The 23,487-nt window shown below is 48.8% G+C and overlaps 1 protein-coding gene and 1 non-coding gene across 4 annotated transcripts; both read right to left on the minus strand.

The window, feature by feature from the left end:
- Window positions 1–1,423: 1,423 nt before the first annotated feature.
- Window positions 1,424–21,816, minus strand: KHDC4 (KH domain containing 4, pre-mRNA splicing factor). 3 transcript variants are annotated; one of them, XM_066609033.1, is made up of 14 exons: window positions 21,731–21,816; window positions 20,390–20,642; window positions 18,463–18,591; window positions 18,305–18,384; window positions 17,832–17,884; window positions 17,517–17,680; window positions 14,872–15,083; window positions 14,586–14,646; window positions 11,207–11,264; window positions 6,957–7,213; window positions 6,671–6,820; window positions 6,082–6,194; window positions 5,232–5,320; window positions 1,424–4,709 (listed from the first exon to the last, which is right to left on the minus strand). In XM_066609033.1, the coding sequence occupies exons 1-14, from the start codon at window positions 21,757–21,759 to the stop codon at window positions 4,516–4,518; spliced, it is 1,842 nt and encodes a 613-aa protein (XP_066465130.1). In that variant the 5' UTR covers window positions 21,760–21,816; the 3' UTR covers window positions 1,424–4,515. The 3 variants fall into 3 exon arrangements, 2 of the variants coding, with proteins under 2 accessions (XP_066465130.1, XP_066465131.1); XR_010793262.1 differs by having other exon boundaries at window positions 4,650–4,709; window positions 6,082–6,166; XM_066609034.1 differs by lacking the exon at window positions 1,424–4,709 and having other exon boundaries at window positions 5,178–5,320; window positions 6,082–6,166.
- On the minus strand, window positions 14,395–14,522 carry LOC136572122 (small Cajal body-specific RNA 4). The gene has a single exon (XR_010785777.1). It is a non-coding gene; the product is annotated as a small Cajal body-specific RNA 4 (non-coding RNA).
- Window positions 21,817–23,487: the final 1,671 nt, after the last annotated feature.

Consider the following 23,487-nt stretch of genomic DNA (forward strand, 5'->3'; position numbering starts at 1 on the left):
GATGTGTCAGGCTGGAGCCAACGGTTGTACATACATGTCACCACACCATTTACACATTCTAAGATGTCATCTGGAGAACCGCGTATTCCAATATCCACCCATAAATGAAGGAAACCCCCTGCAAGTTTACCACATCGGGCACTACAACATGTGAACTCCAGAAGTAACCCATTAATGACTGGTGGTGGTCCGCCACTAAGGATCCCCGCCAATTAGCGGATTGAAGAGGGGTCAGGGAGTGCTGCGGTGCCATCTCACACACGTCAACACATCCAACCCCGTCACACGGCCTGAGCAGCTCTGTCACAATCAAATGAATGGGACTGAGCTGCTATGTAATGCCGGGCGCTGTACTGATGAGCCATGGTCACGGCGACCCCGAAGTGGCAGGCCCCCACCAATCAACTACTGACCCTGGCAATGGGGCATCAGTTTACTCCTAGGAACCCTCTTTAAAAAAAGGGACTATTCAACAAAAATAGGGGATAAGCCATCCACAGAACAGGTGATCAGAAGGGGTGCGTCTGCTAGAACCCCCTCTTGTGAGAACGGGGTCTTCAGTGTCCCTGTAGGAATAGAATAGTTGTGTGCTACCACCCCCGTGGGACTGCCAGACATAGCAGGGTACAAGCGCTTGACCATCTCTGTCCCCTAGAAATTGAGTGGTAGTGCACATGCGTGACCACCGCTTCATTCATACAGGGTCATGCGGACCTCCCATCCCCAGCTCAACGCCTGTAGGTCTACTATAGGTTTCTGAGCGGGATGGACCCGATCCAAGGACTCTCAGACTCCATCTTACTCTGGAAAACCCATTTTCACATCCCCTATCAGGTACTTCAGAGGGGGCTTCAGATCCTAATCTCGACTAGGATTGAGAGCAATCCTAAGGGTTGGCGGGGCACTAGCCTGGAGTTCCTTCTCAGCGGGAGCGGAGCAGTGGATCTACAGAGGTAGGAAGATGGCGACAGTCATTCATTCACTGTCAGACACTGCCTGTGTCTTTCTGAGCCAAGTCGACGTGAATCCTGTGGTTGGCCGAGGCTCCTTTTCCTGCTCCACAGGGTCATTGTCAGGGCTCAGACCACAGGGGCATCAAGTGAGAGAAGCAGCACAAGGGGAATCTATTGGCAGGGGTGCCCTGAGACCAAGTGTGTAATATAGCCGATAATTACCGGTTAGGTGACAACCCGCCGCCCCGCTGAGATCCGGCAGACCTGGGGCAGCAGGCTCAGCTCACCTCATGTCAAGAGAACCCTTGTGTATTGGCGCGGTCCCCGTCTTGCATCTCCTATGTACTTGCGTTGATACGCGCCTCATATATTTGGTTTTGCGACCGGGGGTGTATCTGTGTGTCTAGTCCTCGTTGGCGATGTCAGACGACCCTGTGCTCGTTGGCCAATCACCACATACACGCGGCATCTGCGATATGAATACGTTTATTTACAATAGAAGATTTTTTCAATATTTACAGCAAAAAAGGATGTAAAAGGTACAAAGTATCGACAGGCAGCGGGAGATGGATGCGGAGGGATCCTGTGAGAAACGAGCCGGGAGTATATAAGAGGCCAACAATCAGGGTCATCTATATATCGGAGGACTGACTTCTCAGATGACATGCAAACAAAAAAAAAATTGGATTGGGTGGGGTTGTGGGGGGCACACACCTTTAAGGCGTGGATGTTGCTCCGGATTTAGCGTGAACACCAAGGGGTAGCGGTGTACAGGGATGACGCCGTTAACGATCCTAAAGCAAACAGTTACTGCTACAAGAGATGCATATGCACAAGTGCCGCAGCGGGGGGCCTCATTGATGGGAGCGTCTCCACAACCAATCAGATCAGCTGTCCATAACGCAAGTGCTGCTGCAATAAAAATCCAACAAGCAGGGGGCGCTCAACTGACTCCCTCAATCACCGCTTAAGCGTATAGTCCACTGCAGCAGAGAGTACATACTGATGCCGCTCGCACACTCCAGGGGTCCCACCCCGCTTGCCCTAATAGGGACACATAAGGGATGTCTATAGCAGGAAGTCCCTGGACAGGGTCCAACAGGTAAACCAGCACCTGTCTGGGCCTGAACTAAGGAACGCCCCTGGATTAGAATTACATTCTTCAGCACAATAGGGTTGTACCACAAGAGACTTCCCTCCAATCAATACCATCGATCCTGAGAATGGGGGTCCTGTACCGCCTCCTCTCAAAGAGAAGACCCCCACCAATCAGACATATCACCAAGCCAAATGGATAAGGGATAAGTCAATTATGGTACAAGCCTTTTTGGGCAGGGATCTAAAGTAGCAACATATATCACAGATATGCCAGCGTTCAGAAATGAGGCATTTTTAGGGGTTAAATCTGAACTTCAGTACATGTGAAACCACATTTTCCTTTGTAGTTTTCTGCAAAGTATTGGGGTACCTGCACTCGGGTGGATTTGCATTGAGGAATCGGAAGCGGACGGCCGCCTCCGGACTCTGCAGCAAATACTGATTTTTCGTGCACACGAGCAGAAAACAATTGCGGTTTCCACTCGTGGATGAAAAATAGCAGCATGCTCCATGTTTGCACGGACGGCTTCCATTGATGTCAATGAAAGCCGTCCGATCCGCGGCCCTTCCCCAATTACCATTCTAGACAGGTTGTGGGAGTCTTTAAAAAATGAAAACCAGAATCTGTACTATGCGTGCCCGCAGTACAGCGGAAGCTAAAAGAAACCAGTTACGCTCAGACACCGCCGCTGCCAGGCCCGGAATCAGACCCGTCGTGTGCTTGCGGCCTTACCCAGGGTAGCGATGTGTAAGAAAGAACACCGATAGGGCTGCAGCGCTAATTTAGTGCTATGACCCTTCATTTTCAGGACCGGGGTGGAGGACATGTCAGAGGTCAGACCATACAGATCATAGACCTATATCCAAGCCAGCTTATGAGATAGGAACATCTTAAAAGGGGCTTGTCCCACAAAAGCGCGTTCTTCCTTATCCACAGCTTGGTACGGGTGGGGGTCCAACCGCTGGGACAGACCCTCAATTAGCCTGAGAACAGGACCCGATGCGTCGGAGAATGGACAGAGCAGCAGTTGCACAAACACAATGATGCTTCATTCATTTCAATAGGGACTGCCAGAGAAAGTTGTATGCTTGATGGCCGCTCATTCCTAAATGCACCAACACCCAGTTCTCAAGACCGATGGGGCCAGCAGGTTACTGCCGATCCGCACGAGTGGGGATAACATGTATTAATGGGACAAGCCCCTTGAAGGGGTGGTCTAGGAATGGTGTAAAAGGACTGCAGTCAGAGCAACCTGTGGAAACCTATTCTAGGACAGGAGATCTCATGTGCAGCAGATAGGGAAAGGGGCAGGGCCATGGGCAGGGCTTAATATTACTGTTCAGAAAATTATAGCATAAGACCCCATCCCCTCCAGGCTGCAGATGAATTCTCCTGACCTAGGATGGGTTTCTACTTGCTGATCAGGGGGGGAAACACTCCTGAAACCCCCACTGAGCTAGAGAGAATGGGACTCCTGTGTCCCAGCTCTGCTCACTGTAGGGGGGGCTAAGCACAAGTTGTCAATGCTCCCCATTCATTTCAATGGGCTCGGGTATCTTGGGTATAGCCCCATTTTAAGCGAATGCAGCGCTGGCACGACAAGCGCTCCACTTAGTCTCTTCCTCACTATGGGTGAGTGCAGTAATCCCGCTGTGAGAAGGAGGGGGGCCCTAATCTAGAGATCAGTACAGGTCCCAGTGGTAAAATCCCCACCAATCAGCAAGTTATCCCATGGATGAGGGATAGTTTGTGAGCTTGGTACACCCTTTTATGCTATTTTTGGACAACACCTTTAAAAGGGTTGTGTCAAGTTAAAAAGTTATCCCCTATCCATGAGATAGCAGATAACTTTATGACCCCCCACTGCTCCCAAAAGGACCCTACATAAATGGAGCAGAGGTCACATACAGACACCACTGCTCTATTTTATAACAGGAGCATCAGAAATTGTCAAGTACAAACGCTCGGCAATCTCTGGCGCTCCCAGTTCTCCAGAGCGGGGGGGGGGGGGGGATACGGCGATCATAAATTCATCCTGTAAATAGTTAAGTTTATAACTTGCCACAACCCACTTCCCACTTTAAAAGGGGATGAGCCTGCAGCCCAGGGGCTCAAGTGCATCCAGGTACCCACAAATTATAATCAGGCCCAGACTTTACATACTACTGACTGGGATGATGGGGGTTGTAGTCCATCACAAGATACCGGAATTGGGAAATGGTGGAGCTTCAGGAAAATGCAAATGCGTAGCGACAGGATAAGATGAGCCCGACTTTGCAAAATGGGGAAGGGGGGGAGAAAAGATGGATCCCGTTTGCATCTCTTTACCTGCTCCTGCTGATAAAGTCTCCTCAAACTTAGATAAACAAAAAAAAAAAACAAAACCAGACAGGCGAGTCTGTGGTGTAAGCACATGCCGAATTATTGCTACAAGTCACTGCGGGCTGGAAAGTGAGCAACGCTCTAAGGTGCCATCCAAAAAGGCATCTGTTGGGCTCGCTGCTGAGAGGCAGGATACTGGTATCCTACATTCCACGCTTGAGAGAAGGAACCCGAACTCCTTTGCCCTCCATGCTCCTCCTCCTCGTCCGACGAGTCTCCGGCGTACGCTACCAAGCCAAAGGATTTGTCGGTCTTCAGCTTCTTGTTAGGAGAATCTGGAAAAAAGTAAGGAAAAAAAAAACCCCACAAAAAAGACAAAAAAAAGGGGAAGGGGAGGTTGGATATAAAAAAGAAGAAACGAGACAAAATACCCGCAAATCCGTTAATTCATGAGAAATAAACACATTAGTTGGAAACCATGTGGAAGTTTGTAACAGGCAAGAGGGTTTTCCCCAGGCGGGTCACACGTCACGTCAACCACAGCGCAGGCACGCCGTCCACGGTCATGGAAGAGAAAAATGGAGAAGAGAGAGAGAAAAAAAAAAAAAAAAGAAGACACAAAAGAATACAAAAATATGCAGTTAGAGATGACGGCGGAGACACTGTGCCAAGCTGTCCCCCTCCCTCTGTATAATGGGCTCACAGGGTGGAGGGGACAGTATTATATACACACAAGACCAGCTCAAGTCCTAGGAGACTTAATACCGGAGGCCTGCAAAATCCGGGGTGAGTGCTCATCAGTACATGACACTGGCAGAATGGCCACCTACCAGACAGGCCGGGCACATAACACTTACCATCTGCACCTTCGAAGCTCCGTACGCTCCCGCGCTCCTCTGGACTCCTCTGGGTTGACACTGGCAATCCTGGTGGGGGCATCAGCTGCCTGTGGGATTAGGGGAGGACAGAAACATGAAGTACCTAATAAAAGTTCATACTGCCTAGAAATTACATGGTATGATACTAGATCCCACAGAGTGGGGGTCAACTCATTGGATGGTCACTCCCATTTCAGACAATGGGATTACTGCACTTCTATTCTACATCCTGCTTTTAGTATAGACGCCCTGTCCTGACTCTTCCTCTCGTCTGCCAATTACGTCATTAGCTGATGGATGGGGCGTTGAAAGAAGAGCAGAAAAGCCCTTTAAAAGCAACCCTCCAGTCCCAGGGACAGACTCTAAAGTTACACGGAGGTAAGCGGTGGGGTTGTAACGCCTGGTGCCCTCCGCTTGCTCCATTCCGTAATGGATCCGCCAGTTCCCTCTTCCATATTTTAAGATAGCCGTAGAGCTCCTCTCACAACCCAGTGCAATAAGACATTACAGTCTGCGCCAAGTGGTCAGCCCGGGCCAATGAGAGAGCAATATGTAGTGTCTTAGACCACCAATTCACAGCGTGCATCGGGTAGTCAGAGGAACATTATGGCCATCTTAGAAGACAGCACATGGGGTCTGGGAACTGGTGGATCCCCTTCAGAACGGTATAAGCAGGAGCACTAGATAATATTTCCCCCCCCACTGTAACGTCAGATTTGCCCCAGAACTGGAGGGGCTTTAACAAAAATAAATAAATAAATAAATAAATATGGGACTACTAAAATGATCACTGAGGTAGAAAAACCCCTTTAAACCTCATGGTTCTCACCTGTCTCTCTCGCGGTCCTTGCTGCAGGCTGTGTCGGGCTTAGAGGCGGGAGCGTCCATCTTGTTCTGGGGCAGGAAGCCTGTACCTAAATTAGTCATATGAATGGGTCCATGCTATGAGCAGAAAGATACACAGTGGCATTATTAACAATTCTACAGGTGCTGTGCCATCTCCTGCTCCTTATACATAAACCTACTTCTCCTGCATTGGGGGGCGGCTGCCATCAAATCCCACATTGCAGTGAAGAGTCCCCCAAAAATAACCTACCCAACTACAAGTAACCATCAGTATGAGACTCTATAGCCCAGGAATTCCATTGCTTACGCCTCTTCACTGCTCCTATATTGTTAGACACGATAAAGGCAACCCCCCCGGATTGACTGCTGCAGGGGAACCGTATGGTGGGCCACAACCTTCCCCGCTGATATCAGCTGATCGCCAAGAGCATCAGACGTGGTGATCGACTGAGCCCCACGTCTGCTTAGCGTTAAGAGGGTGTCATGGTCAGACAGCTCTTGTAGGTGGAACGGCGGTGATGGTCATACAAGGGGAGATGGAAGAGGAGACAGAAATGGAGGTGTTAAAGCACCTGGTAGCCCAGCAGACCAGAGTCTTGTTCCTCAGGTAGCTCCTCTGTAAATCTCCTTTTCTGACCTTGAGGGGATAAGCCTGGTGCTGGAAGATGTGCGAGGTTTGGCTTAACAGACACAGATGGAATATATGGACCAGCCATGGGAGCCTAAAAGAGGGAGGAAAAAGAAAAAAAAAAAAAGGTAGAGGATTAAGTAAGTTATAGAAGACTTATATAGAGGGGGGGGGGGGGGGGGGGGGACGACCCAACAATTCCATGATCATACTTTGTTTTGCTCACTTACTGGAATGGCGTTCACTGGCGGTTGCACTTGCGGGACTGGATAGCGTGTTGCTACAGCGGGTACAGCAGGCATGGAGGGCACGACAGCAGGTACTGGAGGCACCGGGTTGCTCAGTGGTGTAGAAACCACATACGGCACTTGCATTGGTTGCTGAGGTGGTATGGGTGAAACAGGAAATCCAGTCTGGTAGCCATTTGTTGCATAGTATGGCGTCTGCTGGATGGCCACAGTGCCTACTGGTGGCGGCTGAACAAACCCTGAAAGAAACAACACTTATAAACTCCAAGTAATGGCTACAGGAGGAAATATCCTCCAAAGAGAGCCGATTCATGTCTGGAAGACACAGTGCTATCACAGGTACAAGAGCGATATTCAGCTTTTTCACCTTAACGCTTCACGTCCCAGGACATACATTTACGTCCTGGGTATCCATGGTTTGTATCGAGCAGGAATGGGAGGCAATCCTGCACCATACACAGCGATAGAGGCAATTGCGGAATTACCTGCTGTGGCTGGGACCTTAGGAGGCACTAATCATGCTATCCTTGAATGTTGGAGAGCAAGCGGAATAAGACCTGGGAAGACTCAGACCTCAAGGGTGGATTTCAGAAAGGCAGATTTCAATGAACTCAGAAGAAGGATAGGAAGAATCCAATGGCTGGATGTTCTTAAGGACAGAAATGTCCAAGAAGGTTGGGAAATATTGTGAAATGAGATTCTCAAAGCACAATCGTTAACAATTCCTAAAAGGAGGAAGAATGGGAAGCATTCAAAGAGACCAGGATGGATGAACACAGAACTTGCACGCATGTTAAAAAGGCAGAAAAAAATGTTTACCAAATGGAAAGAGGGGGGGGGGGGGGGGGATATCTAAAGAATATAATGCGGCCTGCAGAAACTGTAGGGTAAGTGTTAAAGGTAATTGAGGCCAAAAGCAATAAAAAGGATTTTGGGGGTATGTCAAAAGAAAAGTCAAAGATGCTATGGGATGCTTACAAGATGAAAATGGTGAATTGGTTAAAAAATGATGTCGAGAAGGCCAAACTTTTAAATTTGTACCCGTTTTCGCTCAGGAAGTAGATGGAGCATTATCTGATCTTCCCTGTGCTATTGGGGGGAATAAAAGAATGCAGGCTATCTATAAGCAGAGAGATGGGGAGGGAACATTTAGCTAACTTAAATGAATTCATGTCTCAAGGTCCAGATGAATTACATCCTAGGATACTAAAGGAAGCAGTGGAGGTAATTGCTGAACAAGTCGCTGTAATCTTTAAAGACTGCTGGAGAATAGGTGAAGTCCCAGAAGATTGGAAAAGGGCAAATGATGTCCCCATCTCCAAAAAAGGGAAGAAGGTGGATCCAGGAAACTACAGGCCTGTGAGCCTGACCTCTATACCGGGAAAGATCTTTGAACAAATTATTAAACATGTATGCAAGTACTTGGATTAAAATGGAGTAATTAACCAGAGCCAGCATGGGTTTGTAACAAACAAGTCATGTCAGACTAATCTAGTTTCCTTCTATGACAGAATCAGCGACTGGGCTGATCAGGGAAATGCGGTGGATATAGTATATCTTAACTTTAGTACAGCATTTGACAAAGTATCTCATACTAGACTCATTGAAAAAATGCCCAAATCTGGGATTGACAAGCCAACTGTAAGGTGGATTCACAACTGGCTGAGTGATCGTACTCAAAGAGTGGTCATAAATGGCTGCACATCCAAGTGGAAGAATGTATCAAGTGGGGTACCACAAGGCTCTGTCCGAGGCCCACTGTTGTTCAACATTTTTATACATGATATGGAGGAGGTAATTGAGGCAAAACAACACAAAGCTAGGAGGGATAGCTAACACCAGGGGAGAGAGTATTCAAAAAGATCTAGAAAAGCCTGAACAGTGGGCAGCGACTAACAGAATGGTATTTAACAAGGAGAAATGCAAAGTCCTACATCTGGGCAAATACCATGAAAAAAGCACATACAGAATGGGAGGAAATGAGTATACTAATAGATCACAGACTGAATATGCCTCAATGTGATGCAGCAGCAAAACACAATTCTGGGATGTATTAAGAAAAGCATAGAGTTTAGATCACAGGAGGTCATTAGCCGCCTCTACTCTTCCTTAAGGCTCCTGCTCACAACCGGATATTTGCTGCAGAATCCACGGGCGGCGTCTGTACCACGGATCTGCAGTAAACGCTGCCCATAGAAAATAGTTTCTGCACACATACGGAAATCGATTGCAATTTCTGCAAGCGGAGGATTAAAAAAATAAATAAAAACACAGCAAGCTCAATTTTCCCACGGGTTCCGTGCGGGCGGCTTACACTGAGGTCAATAGAAGCAGTATAGATGAAAACGAAAGTGATAAGATATGCACGGATGCCGCCGCTCCCAAGGCCAGATTCCGCATGGGGAATCTGGGTCTGCCGTGTGCAGGAGCCCTTAGACCTCATTTGGAATACTGGGTCCAGTTCTGGCCACTCAGAATTTAAAAAGACAGACAAACTGGAGCAAGTTCAGAGAAGAGTTACCAAGATGGTGAGCGGTCTGCAAATCATGTCCTATGAGGAACAGGAAAAGGAGCTGGGAATGTTTAGCTTGCAAAGAGTAGGCTGAGAGGAGACTAAATAGCTGTATACAAATATCTGAAGGGCTGTCACAGTGCAGAGGGATCAGCCCTATTCTCATTTGTACAAGGAAAGACTAGAACCAATGGGATAAAACTGAAAGGGAGGAGACATAGATTAGATATTAGACAGTGAGGGTGATCAATGAGTGGAACAGGTTACCACGGGAGGTGGGGAGTTCTTCAATAGAAGTGTTCAAACAAAGGCTAGACAAATATCTGTGTGGGATGATTTAGTGATCCTGCACTTAGCAGGGGGTTGGACCTGATGACCCTGGAGGTCTCTTCCAACTCTACTATTCTATGGGTGCCAGCTGTCTGACACCTGTGTTTAGCGTGAACACCGATTGTGGCAATTAACATTTTAAACACCGATGTCTATTCTGATACAAAACATTTAGGCCTCATGTCCACGGGGAAAATCAGGCCCGCCGCGGATTCTCCATGCAGAATCCGCAGCGGGTCCCTCCTTTCCCGGGGGACATAAGGCCTGAAAATAAGAATAAACTCCCGTCCTGGATGCTGCGGGTCTCCCTTCCGTCGCAGCCGGATGGATCTTCTTTCTGGCGTGCCGAGCACATCCGCCGGGCCGAAGAAAGAAGATCCGGCTGCGACGGAAGGGAGACCCGCAGCGTCCAGGACGGGAGTTTATTCTTCAGGGGAGTTTATTATGGTACCCGATTGGTATTAGGGGTCCCAAATATGAAGATGGCAACAGAAAAAAAAATCTTTGGATAATATATATATATATATATATTTTTTTTTTTTTTTTTTTTTTTAAAGCAGTACAAACCCCCCCCCCCTCCCAAAACAAGCAAAATCTTTATCAATTTTGCATTATCGTAAATAGAATCAACCCATAGAGTAAAGTTATGTCACTTTTGCCGCAGCTTGTATGCCATAAAAAACCCACCGCACCCACAATAAAAATACAAAAAAAAAAATCTAAAAAAGAGGAAATTGCATTTTTTTTTACATTTCGCTCCAGTTATAAATTTAAGTTTTGAAGTACGTTTATGTCTGTAAATTACCCGCAGTTCTTTTCTACCTCCCCTCCAATTTACCAGTTTTTGGCTGCCCAAAATGGCAACAGCAATTTTACAACTACCCAATGTACACCATGTACTGTTATGATTGGCCAGTGCAGATTACGTGAATGGCACTGGCCAATCAGAGAGCAGGTATAGTGCAGTGTAATCCAATACTACCAATTCACCGTACAGATTACATAGTCTGAAGATTGTTTGGCCCATCTTAAATTTCTGAAAACAGGACCTGCTTTCCGAGGATCAGAGGGACTTCAGAGAGGAACTAGAGCCAATATATCCCCCCCTCTAGTCCTGGGACAGAATTTTTTTTTTCTTGAAATTGGAGGGTCACTTTAAATGATAAAACAAAAAAAAAATTGTTTGAATGATCCCTGGTGTCAGAGATTAAGCAAGCCAAGTTTACACTGTAGTCTGTAGATGTCAGATGTGCGGCTCCACGACCCCCATTCATAGAACAAAGAAAGTGGTGTTGGCTGCCAAGGTAATCTCAGACTCCAGCTCAAACGCTGCGCTTACACCCCTGGATCAGAGAGAAGAGTTGGGTTTCCAAAAGCCAAGATCACATACCGGACAGAGGAGTGGCTGAGCTGATCTGGTTGACGAACCTCGAATACTCTGCATGAACCTGAGGGGAAAAGAAGAACATCTTATCTAATTCTGCTTATGACAGTTATGCAAGTATTCAATATTCTTTGCAGTTTTCCAGATTTTTGCTTGCTGCCAATGCGATCTCAAGGAACCAACGGGTTACCATGGCAGCCAGAGGCCTAACACCCTCCGGCAGAGTCTAATAGACTGAGGTCACTGGCATAGTACAATGCACTACATAAGTATTGCAGTGTACCATCCAAGCAATCGCACAATCTTATCTTCAAGTCCCCTTGAGGGACCAAGAAATATTGTCGAAAAAAGGTCAATATAAAGCAAAAAGTCCAATTAAAAAAAACCAAAAAAAAAAAACCTTTTAAATGGATAAAAACAAAAATGACTTAAGGCAACACAACAGGTATTCCCACACTCATAATGACCCAAACAAAAACAGTTACCATAAAATCCACTTCTTGTCCGTGTCATTGGGGAAACACAGCAGAAACTTGGATATAGCTCCAGCCACTTAAGAGGCGGACACCATAAGAGTTTGTACCTCCCAGCAGGCACTGGGTTACCTCACTTTGTATATGAGCAGGAGATAAATCAATACACAGCATAAGAAAATCGGTCTAAGGGACGACTTGTTGGGCACAGATACCCGACAGGTCGTCCCAGCAATAATCCTTCCTGTGCCTTTATCCAGGAATGAGCATCGCTCAGTGAATGGAGACGAAGCGAGTCAGGGATCGTCTGCCTTCATTCACAATAAATAGGCAATCTTTCATAAGTGACCGACTGCACAAACGAGAAGCAAGCAAATTCTCGTTGATCGTTCAGTTGGTGCATTTACACTGAACGATCATCGCCAAGATCCCCACTGGATGCAGGAATCAGAACGATTTAGGCCCCATGTCCACGGGGAAAATCAGGCCCACCGCGGATTCTTAAGGCCCATGGAGAATCCGTCGCGGGTCCCTCCTGCCCCGCAGACATGAGGCCAAAAAATAATAAACTCACCTGTCCGGACGTTGCGGATCTTCCTTCCTTCATGGCCGGATCTTCTTTCTTTGGCCCGGCGGATGTGCTCGGCATGCCGGCAGCGTGCTGCGCACATGCGCTGGGCCGAAGAAAGAAGATCCGTCCGCGAAGGAAGGAACAACCGCAGTGTCCGCAGAGGTGAGTTAATTCTGGTACGGGTGTTCCACGGTTCCGGATGGCTTCCAAAGGCTTCAATAGAAGCCTGCAGGAGCCGTCCCCGCGGGAGGCCCGCACTAAAATGGAGCATGTCGCGTTTTTTTCCCCGCACGCGGATCCACGGCTGAAAGGAAAAAGGACATCCGCAGGTGTTTAACTACCTGTGGGTGTCCAATGCATCCCTATGGGGCGCGGATCCGTGTGCGGGAAAAACGCTGCGGATTTTAAATTAGAATTATGCCGTTGACATGAGGCCTTAACGGCCCGTGTCAAAGGGCCCTAAGGAAGAGCTTACCAGATCCTTTTAGAGAAAAGCCACCAGAGCCCCACTGAAGAACAAGCAGATAAGGAGGGTCACAAGCCCAGAAGAGCGTGCTCTGTGCAAGTCAAAGGAGGACCGTGGAATCTGCTTTACAGATAGTGACGGCTTCCAGAAGAGGAGAGCAGGAGATTGGGGGAAGCTTCGTAGGGGTAGAGGAGGGATTACTTTTCCCGAGCCTAGGGTACTCTTTGAAGAATCTTAAAGTGAATTAGATTCTTGTTGTGCACTAAGACAAACGCACTAAGGTTGGCCACTGTTTGTGCCAGACTGCTTGAACTAGGTACTGGGAGAGTCAATAGTGGCGTGGCGCTGGTAGTCACATGAAATGTTGCAGAGTGTGAAGGTCCATTACCGTGGATAGAAGAGACATCTACTCCCACTATGGAAAAGGTGGTTTGGAGTGACGTCACTGCAGCGTGTGTGTAACCAGTTACCATATGCAAAGATGGAAAACCTTACCAAGCAAAAGGACCGATAATGCTTTATCATTGGTACCCAGATGGGTCTGAATGATCACTCTGGAGGGCATCGAGTTGCCCACCCTGGTTTGAGAACTCAATGGGAGCTGAGCGGAAGGTGCCATATGGTTCAGGCTGACTGCTCTGAAAAACTGTAGTATAATGGTAAGTAGCGAGAGACATTTCCATGTAGCGTAGTGAGCATAGAACACACTGCCCCCATCATGGACATTCTCTAATGTAACCAATAAGGAGAGGTCATGGTTATGTGAGGCGTTTTATATCCCGAAAGTAAGATCCGACTCATGTGTCCCTTCTGGGGGACCAATAGGGCTGATCAGGGTGCGGGTCCCGGCTCACTTCTCCCTGCTTTAGTAATCACTGCTAAAACTGAGGACACCATACAACCATACATAAAGCGAACTGGTCTGAGGGTTTCCCAAAACAGGAACCTCTGATGACCCCATGGCTGGCAGAAGCAGAGTGGTTAGCACCGCTCTGTTTCGCTTTGTCTTCTTGGAGGAGGGAGTAACAGTGTCTGACGCAGCGCTGCTCACCTCCTCACCTGTGGATAATCAGGGAAGTTAGATCATTCCTGAGACCCACCGAGAAGGGGGAGAAAAGACCTGTGGCGACGACGGCATGCCTCCTCGCAGACACTAAGCTAAAAATGGATATAGCTGGTGTGCTTAGTGACCACACCTCCTAGTGGCAGGAGCTATATCCACGGTCTTGCTGTGTTCCCCAATGACATGGACAAAAAAAATGGTTATCTCCCTTGGTGAACTTCATAGAAATAGTTTAAGAAAACGTAATGCCAGAATTGTTGTTTTTCTTTTGTTCGCCCCCCCCCCCCCCCTCTCCAAAGAGACAATGAGACGCAATCCAAGAGTCTGATGTTCCCCAAACTGGTACCAAAAAAAGCCCTCGCAGTTCTGGGTCTGAAACTGCAGCGATTTAGATTCTATCAGGTTTCTTTAAGAACGTGTTTTGGTGTGCAAAAGTAATAAAAGTACAAAAATCTCTATAAAATGGTTATCACAGTAATTCTGCTAATCAGATAACGTTATATTTCTGAAGGGGGGGTGCTGTGTCTCTAAACAAACTGCTGCAACCTAGGAGCGTTCGGCCATAATCACCAAGCGCTGTCATTGGCTGCAGAAGCAGGTTTACAATACATGTAGGTGTCATCATGTAGCATGGAGCAGTCAGCCCTCACTGACTGGTAGCACGGCTGCTCTCTGACCATACATTTCCTATAGGAGAGCGGTACCAGCAGAGACTCACCTCACAGTCTCCGCTTTCTTAACCCTCCATTACCCATCTTACAAGAGCCTGCTGCTATATATGATGAAGACCTGCGAGGTCCGGACACACTTACTGTCTGTAGGAGGTTCTCACACAGCTTCTTGGCAGCGGCCAGACCTTCAGGCTTTGGATGGCTGCGGAGAGAACAGATAGATGCTCAGACTTACATTATCTACACATTTTACAACTGTGACCCCAATAAATCTGATATCCAATCCCCTGACCCCCAAGCTCGTTAGTGAATACGGAGTTTCCTTCTCATGCTGGAGCTGATGTAAGGTGCTCCATGTAAGACGTCATGTTAGAAATAAGAAGAAATGTAGAGATCTCCTTTAAGACTCCACAAGAAACAGACTTACCTTATATAGATGTACATGGGTTCAAACGCTTCCCGTCCAGAAGCGGGCTCGATGCAGCCTGAGCCTTTCCCTCGCAGGAACACTTTGGCCCCGGTCTCCATCTGGATGTGCTGAAGGTAAGAACAGGCCGGCCCCTCAACCTTCTCCTTCACATTGAAAGTGATGACAGCATGCTCCAAGCCGACAAACAGCTTGTCCTGGACGTAATGTAACTGCAGGGGAGATACAAAGGATACTTCTCAATCCCTTAAAGGGGTTGTCTCGAGGAAGCAGTGAAATTTTTTTTTTTGCCCAGTCTCCCTAATTAAGCAAACATTACTAAGCCCCCCTGTAAATGACTTTTCTAGCTGGTTTGTACTTACAGTTCCAGTGTTTCAGCAACTTATAAAAAGTTTCCCCAAGATGGCCGCCGGCTCTTTTCCCGTCGCTTGCTGTAGCCCGACGTGCGCGCTCCCGAGACGCTACCAGCTGTGTCTCCCTGACAACCAGACGCCCCGCAGCCGCCGACCGGACCCCGGGATTGAACGCGGCCGACCAGTCACCCACCGCCAGGCAGCAGGTAACCGGCGGCAGGCCCCGGCGGCAGGCCTCGGGGCCACGGCGGCAGTCAGTCACGTGTCACCCCCGTCAGTCCGTCACCCATCACTTACCTGGGCGGCTGGGCTGGGCGGCTCTGCTGGGCTGCGCTTCTCGGCTGGGCGGCTCCAGTTTCTGCACCTTCCTCTAACAGAGGATGGTAGCAGAATGGCCGCTCCAGCGCGCTCCCGAGAAGATACAGCTCGTCTGCGCATGCGCAGAAGAGCTGTAGCGGCGAGCACACTGAAGCGGCTCGTGCTCAGAGAAGAAGACCGGACTGCGCAAGCGCGTCTAAAAAAGCAAGCCGCCAGCAAATTTAGACGGAACCATGGAGACGAGGACGCTAGCAACGGAGCAGGTAAGTGAATAACTTCTGTATGGCTCATAATTAATGCACGATGTATATTACAAAGTGCATTAATATGGCCATACACAAGTGTATAGACCCACTTTGTTTCGCGGGACAACCCCTTTAATGCCGCTTGATTGCTTTTACTACACACTGCAAAACTAGTTTATTACACCCAGCAGCATTATTCACATTGCTGTATCTTCAGGCCGCATGCCATCTGTGTATTGGCCAGCACGGCGGCTCAGTGGTTAGCACCGTTGTCTTGCCGCACCGGGAGCCTGGTTTCCTAACCTAAGCTATTAAATGCCTGCAAACAGTTATTGCCAATCCTGAGCGTTAGAGCCGAGCGTCAACTGCTTTTGCATCTGGTAACCTCAGTTTTTCTGTTCTGTCACAAAAAGGTGCTGGATCCGTAACACGGTGGACATTCACGACGGTTCCCGTTAACTAGTATAGGTTCTGTCGGGTTTTCGTCATTTTACCAGTATAGCATGCGTACTGAAGTATATTTTTTTCTCTCCAGCATTCATGACTTAAAGAGGTCGTCAAGGATTAGATAAACATGGCTGCTTTCTTCCAGAAACAGCGCCACACCTGTTCATGGGTTGCTTTTGGTATTGCAGCTTGGCTTTCATTAAAGTGTATAGGGCTTAGCTGAAATACCGTGAGCCACCTGTGGACTGGAGTGGCACTGTTACTGGAAGAAGGCAGTCAAGTTTTGTTTTTTTAAAGTCTGGGCAACTCCTTTAAAAGGGGTATTCCAGGCTTATTAAAAGGATGACCTATCCTATGGATAGGTAATCAGTAGTAGATTGATGGTGGTCCACCGATCAGGACCCCTATCCAGCTGATCATCCAGGCTGCTATCAGTGCAGCAGGCTAAAGGTCATCAGTGCTTATGGCAGGAAGTAAAAGCGCTAGCTTCACTCCCATTGAAATCAGTGGGAGTGCTGCGCTTCTGTAACACTGCTTGCTTCTCATAGGACATCCTGTCCCGACTATAAGAGAAGCACGGAGGGTAACAAAAGCACAGTGCTCCCACTGAGTTTGATGGGAGTCAAGCCAGCGTGGTGGACCCACATCAATTAAAGGTGATCCTTTCAATAAGCCGGGAATACCCCTTTAATCCCGGCAGGTATGATCAGTCTTCCTCCGGCACCTGTAAGTGATAGCGTGGGCACAGCTATAGGTGACATACTATTACTGCGACTCGTTATGTGCGTTGCTGCTGCGACATTCACACATTACATGGAGATAAGAAAAAGAAGTCATCCGCTCAGATCTGAGGGGATAACCAGCGATGGTGAACAGCAGCTCTCTGCTCTAAGGAACGCCATGACAGTGAGGAGCCCCCCGAGGCAGAGAACCCCCCTTCATGCAGCCAGGATATTTTAAGTGAATATAAAAACTTATTCTTTAACCCCTTAAGGAGCGGCCCTTTTATTTCATTCGTCGTGATGTGAAGGAACCCATAGTGCACAAGCAGACTGACCTGTGGGGTGGGGGTCTCAGGTTGCAGACCCCTGCCGATCTACTACTGAAGACCTATCCTAAGGCTAGGTCAGCAATAGTTTACAACTGCACAATCCCTTTAACTGGCGGATGAGAAAGTACAGGTAGAACATATAAAGCCATCAGCTTCCAGCTCTCAGAGGCTCACTGGAGAAAGTAAGCAGAGACCCAACCGGTTGCCACTTTGGTTGCAAGCAGTACCTACCCCGGACTGGAAGGATGGCTTAGGAGATGCCACGGGGGCTACTGATGACACGGAGGCTGGTTGGTGATACACAGTCACAGTGGCGCCATTGAAAGTTGGGCTAGAACCAGTGGCCGCTTTGACGACTCCATTGGTTATTATTTCTTTGATTCTATTCACTGCTCCTGTGGACACACAAAACAGAGAGACTTATATCACACCGGAGTGTATTATACATTGCCAGGGATGAGCCCAGTAATCCTCCTCCCCCCAAGCCAATGCCAGTCCTGCCACTAAGAGACACAACATCCAATCAAAATGATAGAATCTACTTACGGTCCACGAGTTCCCTGGTCTGGCCCTGAACGTGAAGATACAGCGGCCGATCTCTGTCACAGGGAAGAGCACAGAGGGGGGGAATGAGTAAACTTCTGAAGTCACAACATGAATAGAAGACCAGTCTTAAGACCTCCTCCTCTACTCCCCCACAACTGAATCCAAGACTTCCTCCTGTATGTCCCCAATACAATGGAACGCACTACCCCAAGTGATCGGACCCTCCCCATACCTTCGAAATATTTAAAAGCAACATGAAAACCTACATCTTCAAAAAAGCCTGCAACCTATAATAGCTCTACTACTACCACTACAAGCAGCTTCTATCCTCCCCCACCCTCGTAGACTGCAAGCCCCCACCGGCAGGGTCCTCCCTCCTCTGCTCCGGCTTGGCACTCTTACAGTTCATGTATATTACACTTTGTCTCACGTCCAATATTGTGGAGTTAACGGTACTTTCATATAATACATACCCCGGGCCAACTTTGGCTTTTTCCTCCGGCGTCATGTATCGCCCCCGTGTGGACACAGCAGCCCCGCTCAGCCGGCTGATCTGCAGGAACAATGTAACAGTTACACCTGTCAGAAACGTATTACCCCTGTGCTAAACTACAGCGGGACCATCACCAACCTCATCCTGTGTCTGTCCCCTGGTCAGCAGATTGCGGCAGGTCAGCGGCACGTCGTTAATCTCCACTTCAGCCACCACAAGGTCGTCTTTGCTTTTGGTTGTATTGGAAGGTTTACCAGCTATTGGGACCTAGAAATACAGATGGAAGCAATGCTGAAACACTCTGTGCACGTCCAACTCTGGGGTGTAGCACCCCTATGTACCCCTCATTAAAACAGGGACGTGTTAGAGACGCATGTTGGGGGCCCTTCTTCCAAACATGAGCGTGACCCCCTACAGCATACAGAGGGGAGTCATTCCATGTCAAGTGGTCTAAAACAAGAAAAAGTCCCCCCCTTCATATCTCAGACTTTGTTCACAATTTGTGTATTACACGCCTGTGGTATCAAAAGAAATCTCCCAAAGTTTTAGGTTCCTCCAGCTAACAGTTACTGAATTAGGGCCACACAACAATGAAGAAAATGGCATTTTTTAGCTATTAATACATTTGGAACTAAGGATCATAAAGGCTGAGAATTGGAGGTTCTGCACAACTTTTAATGGTCCCATCGGGAACTTTTCTGGCTCCAAAGCTAGCTTGAAAACTTTGCTCAAAGGGTGCCTAAAAATCTGTCCGCAGAAGGAAATTTGGGCAACTGCAGCCTCTACCCCACAGGTGTCAAACACAAGACCCGCGGGCCGAATCCGGCCCGCTGCCTCATTTTCTGTTGCCTGCTGGCTGTGCAGTAAGTTCCCTCACCTCCGTGCTGCTGTCAGTAGGCGATCTTCTATCGCTTGTACTGTCTAGTGCAGACAGTAATAGAGGAGTGCCGATAGCAGACTGACAACGGCCGCGGAGGAGGGAAGACGACTGCAGGGAACATGAGAGCGACGCTGAGGAGGAGCAGCTGCAGGGTGAGAGCCTGGTCAGCCTTGACCTCCGCTCACCGGCCCTTCCTCTGTTCATGGCTGTAGGCCTGGGAGACATCAGGGGCCCAAGAAGAACTGAGAGCAGCCAGTACACCTGCCAGTGGGGACACATTGGATGCAGGTAAGTATAAAAATGTGTATAAAAATGCAGAAGTGTCCATGTGCGTGATAGCGTGCATCTGTGTGTAATATATATATATATATATATATATATATATATATATATATATATATATTAGTGCCACTGGCCACTATGGGGCACCTTATTACCAATCAGGTCGCTGTGGGGTTCAGTTTCACTATACAGTCTTACAATTGGAATCAGCCCTTTGAAGGCAACCATAAGGCTGATGTGGCTGATAAGTCAGCTTAAGGCCGCCTGCACACAGGCAGGTCGGACCCCGCATGCAGGATCTGACTCGGTGCCCAGCAGGCCACCCCAGCGTCTTCTCTTCTGCGAATGTGCCAGTACAGTAGAGATGATGCCGCTCCCGTGACCATTCTGGCTACAGGACGCATGGCTTCCATGGACTTGAATGGAAGCCAGACGTGCGTAGCTCATGCAAAATCCCAGCACGCCGCGATTTCTTCCCCACGAGCAGAACAATCGCTATGGATTTTTGCTCTTGGGCAGGAAATCACGTATTGTCATACCATGCTATGGGTGGCATTTGCTGCAGATGCCCGCTCCAGATTCTGCACTGCCAATCCGCCCGTGTGCAGGAGGCCTGGATTTGTTTCTTACCGATATGTGAAAGAGAAGTCTTTTTCTCTATTAGAACACTAAGCTTTCATTTTGCAATGCCCCCCATAGTGCCGCCCTCTGGTGGAGCGCACAGCCAGGTATTCAGCTACCTATGGGGTGGTAGCCGCAGGTGGTGGCATCATGCCAAGCAGAATGGGCCGCATTGCAAAATGAAAACTTACTGATCTAATGGAGAAAAAAAAAATTCTCTTTCACATTGCCCACTTGCCGTGGAATGACTCAGGGGTACAAGTCGTCGTCGCCCGCCATTACCTTGTCTGGGGTGTTCTGGGAAGGTTTGATCTTCCCCTTTGCCATCAGCATGGCATTGATCTTGGCAGCCACAGCGGCAGCCGCGTCAAGAGCCCCAGAGGGGGCGCTGATTGCCTCGCTGGTGCCAGGTGGCAGTTTCTCCTCTGTGGGTGGCAAAAACATGGTGGTACCAACAGGCGGTATCACGGGCATCATGCCAGGGAGCAGGAGGGCAGCTGCTGCGGGGCCCGGCTGGTCCCACTTGCTTCTCCGTCTGGAAAGAGAAAAGGGAAGGATTTTAACAGTAATCTGTAGACACGATGCAGCGGCATAGAGACCCCCCAAGACGAGCGGGAACCCCGAAACATCTCATTACTGAAGTCTCATACTATCAGCTCCATCGTAACCCCAACACTGGAATACTGACCCCCAAATATAAGCCATAGTACTGGTGGGGTAACCCCACTATCCTGCACCCCAACTTCCTCCCGCCCCACAGTACTCTGCACCTGAAGATTTCACCAGTCAACACCTCCATCACTACTTTCCAAGTCCCCCCCCCCCTTCCAATTCTACCTACACCCCATTACCTTCCCAGTTCACCCCCCACTACTCTCCCAGGACCCCACCAGTATCTATACACCTCCCTACTCTTCCAGCCCCCCAATTACCTTCACCCCAATACTCAGTGCCCCATGTACTCCTCTACTTTCCCTGCACCCCTCCCCCCTCCATTCTGTATACACCCCACTACTCTCCCAGGACCCCCCATTCTGTATACACCCCACTACTCTCCCAGGACCCCCCATTCTGTATACACCCCACTACTCTCCCAGGACCCCCCATTCTGTATACACCCCACTACTCTCCCAGGACCCCCCATTCTGTATACACCCCACTACTCTCCCAGGACCCCCCATTCTGTATACACCCCACAACTCTCCCAGGACCCCCCATTCTGTATACACCCCACAACTCTCCCAGGACCCCCCATTCTGTATACACCCCACAACTCTCCCAGGACCCCCCATTCTGTATACACCCCACTACTCTCCCAGGACCCCCCATTCTGTATACACCCCACAACTCTCCCAGGACCCCCCATTCTGTATACACCCCACTACTCTCCCAGGACCCCCCATTCTGTATACACCCCACTACTCTCCCAGGACACCCCCCGTTATGTACACCCCCCCATAATCTCCTGCTCCCCCACTCCATAGACACCCGGTGGGCCTCCCCCATGCAGTCAGCTGTAGGACCGGTTCAGCTGCTCATTCAGGGCTTCACCGACCCCCAAACACGGCAGAGCCGCTACTAACCGCCCCCGCCCCCCATATCTTATCCTGAGTCCCCGCTCACCCGCCGGCCGGGGCGCTCATAGCTGACATGGCTACCGCACTCTTCTCCGCCTTCTTGTCGTCCTCACACACGTCACCACGCACGTACACACGCTATTCGCCAGACCACGCTCACAGACATTCTATCGTTACGCCGAAGAATTGAGCGGCCTGTGCACAGATGATTCGCGCGGGCGCCATCTGCCGGTAAGGTGCAGTAAACTACATTACTCTCACTGTGCTCCGTGTTTCTAAGCAAAGGGAAAACCGCCTTCCATAACAACCAATCAGAACTCATCTTCTATGTGCTAAACTGCGGTGGGGAAATGTGAGATGGATTCTGATTGGTCGCACTGAATCGGAAAAGCTCTTCAAAACAAGAAAAACTTTACTGTAATTATTGTCCATATCTCAAAATTTTGTGTTTCCCCCCAGCAAGTCCTCTTATTTGTGTATAGTTATTGGTTTCAAAGGGGAAGAAAAGATTAACCCCTTCATTGCAGATGTGGCCCAATTGCTAAAGACACAGCCATTATTTTTTTTTGTTCTTTCATCATCACCTCCCCAAAGCAATAAAGTTGAAGCACGAGGGTTGTTTTTTTTTGCTATTGGTTGTCATTTTCAATGCCACCATATTGTGGTGGTTGGTGGGGGTCCGACCACAGAGACCCTCTCCGACACACGGACATCATACGGACCCTTATTACTCAGCGAGGCAGCGCACACATAAATACGGACTGGTGGGAAAACTCATCGCATGTCCTGTTCTTGTCTGTATCACGGATGGGAATTAGGACATGCACATGATGTGCGGGTTGCCCGTGTATTGGGGGCACAGGGACAGAGTCTACTGGTGCCCCATGCCAGCTGCACCTGAACCTCCTGGAGCAACTTGCACAAACATGAAGCATGCGGTAGCCTTATTCTGTAATGTCTGGAAGACTGTAAGATCAGCTTGAGAATGGCATGGACCACCATTGACGCCATTGATGGTTCTGTTAAGGGTAGACCCAGGATTATGTGTGCCCTTGGGCAATCAACCCATAGTGAGCCCCCTAACTGTGCCCCTCCCATCAGTATTTGTACCCTCTGTGGCTCCTCCACCACAAAGTAACTATGGCCCAATTTAGAAAATAATTGTTGCCCCTCTGTGAGTCACTACACAAATTGTGGAGCCCCACTAAGTAACTAAGTCCTCTCCATGGCCTCCCACGTAGGGTTGCCACCCGGCCAGTAAGCCACCGAGCCACCCAGTAATTAGAGCCAAAGGTCGGTGGCGGTAGTTATTTTTTACGGACACTGTTAATTGAAGGGCAGAGGGGGCAACAGCAAGGAACTAAAAATATATCGGGGGGCTGCATCTAAGGCCCCGGAAAAACAGTGTGCAGCCCACAATGCCAATCTCCACAGATATTTGAAGAGGAGTGACACAAAGCACAGCAAGAGAAAGAGAAGTGTACTAAGGGTGCCCTGTGTAGTCATGTTTGTGTCTCCTATATATTAGGACAAGTACTAAGGGTGCGCTCTGTAGTCATGTCTGGTCCCTATATATTGAGACAAGTACTAAGGGTGCACTGTGTTGCCATGTCTGGGTCTCCTATATATTAGGACAAGTCCTATGGGTGCACTGTGTAGCCATGTCTGGGTCCCCTATATATTAGGACAAGTACTAAGGGTGCCCTGTGTAGCCATGTCTGGGTCCCCTATATATTAGGACAAGTACTAAGGGTGCCCTGTGTAGCCATGTCTGGGTCCCCTATATATTAGGACAAGTACTAA

Source organism: Eleutherodactylus coqui, chromosome 6, assembly GCF_035609145.1.
Source record: "Eleutherodactylus coqui strain aEleCoq1 chromosome 6, aEleCoq1.hap1, whole genome shotgun sequence".
NCBI classification, from domain to species: Eukaryota; Metazoa; Chordata; class Amphibia; order Anura; family Eleutherodactylidae; genus Eleutherodactylus; species Eleutherodactylus coqui.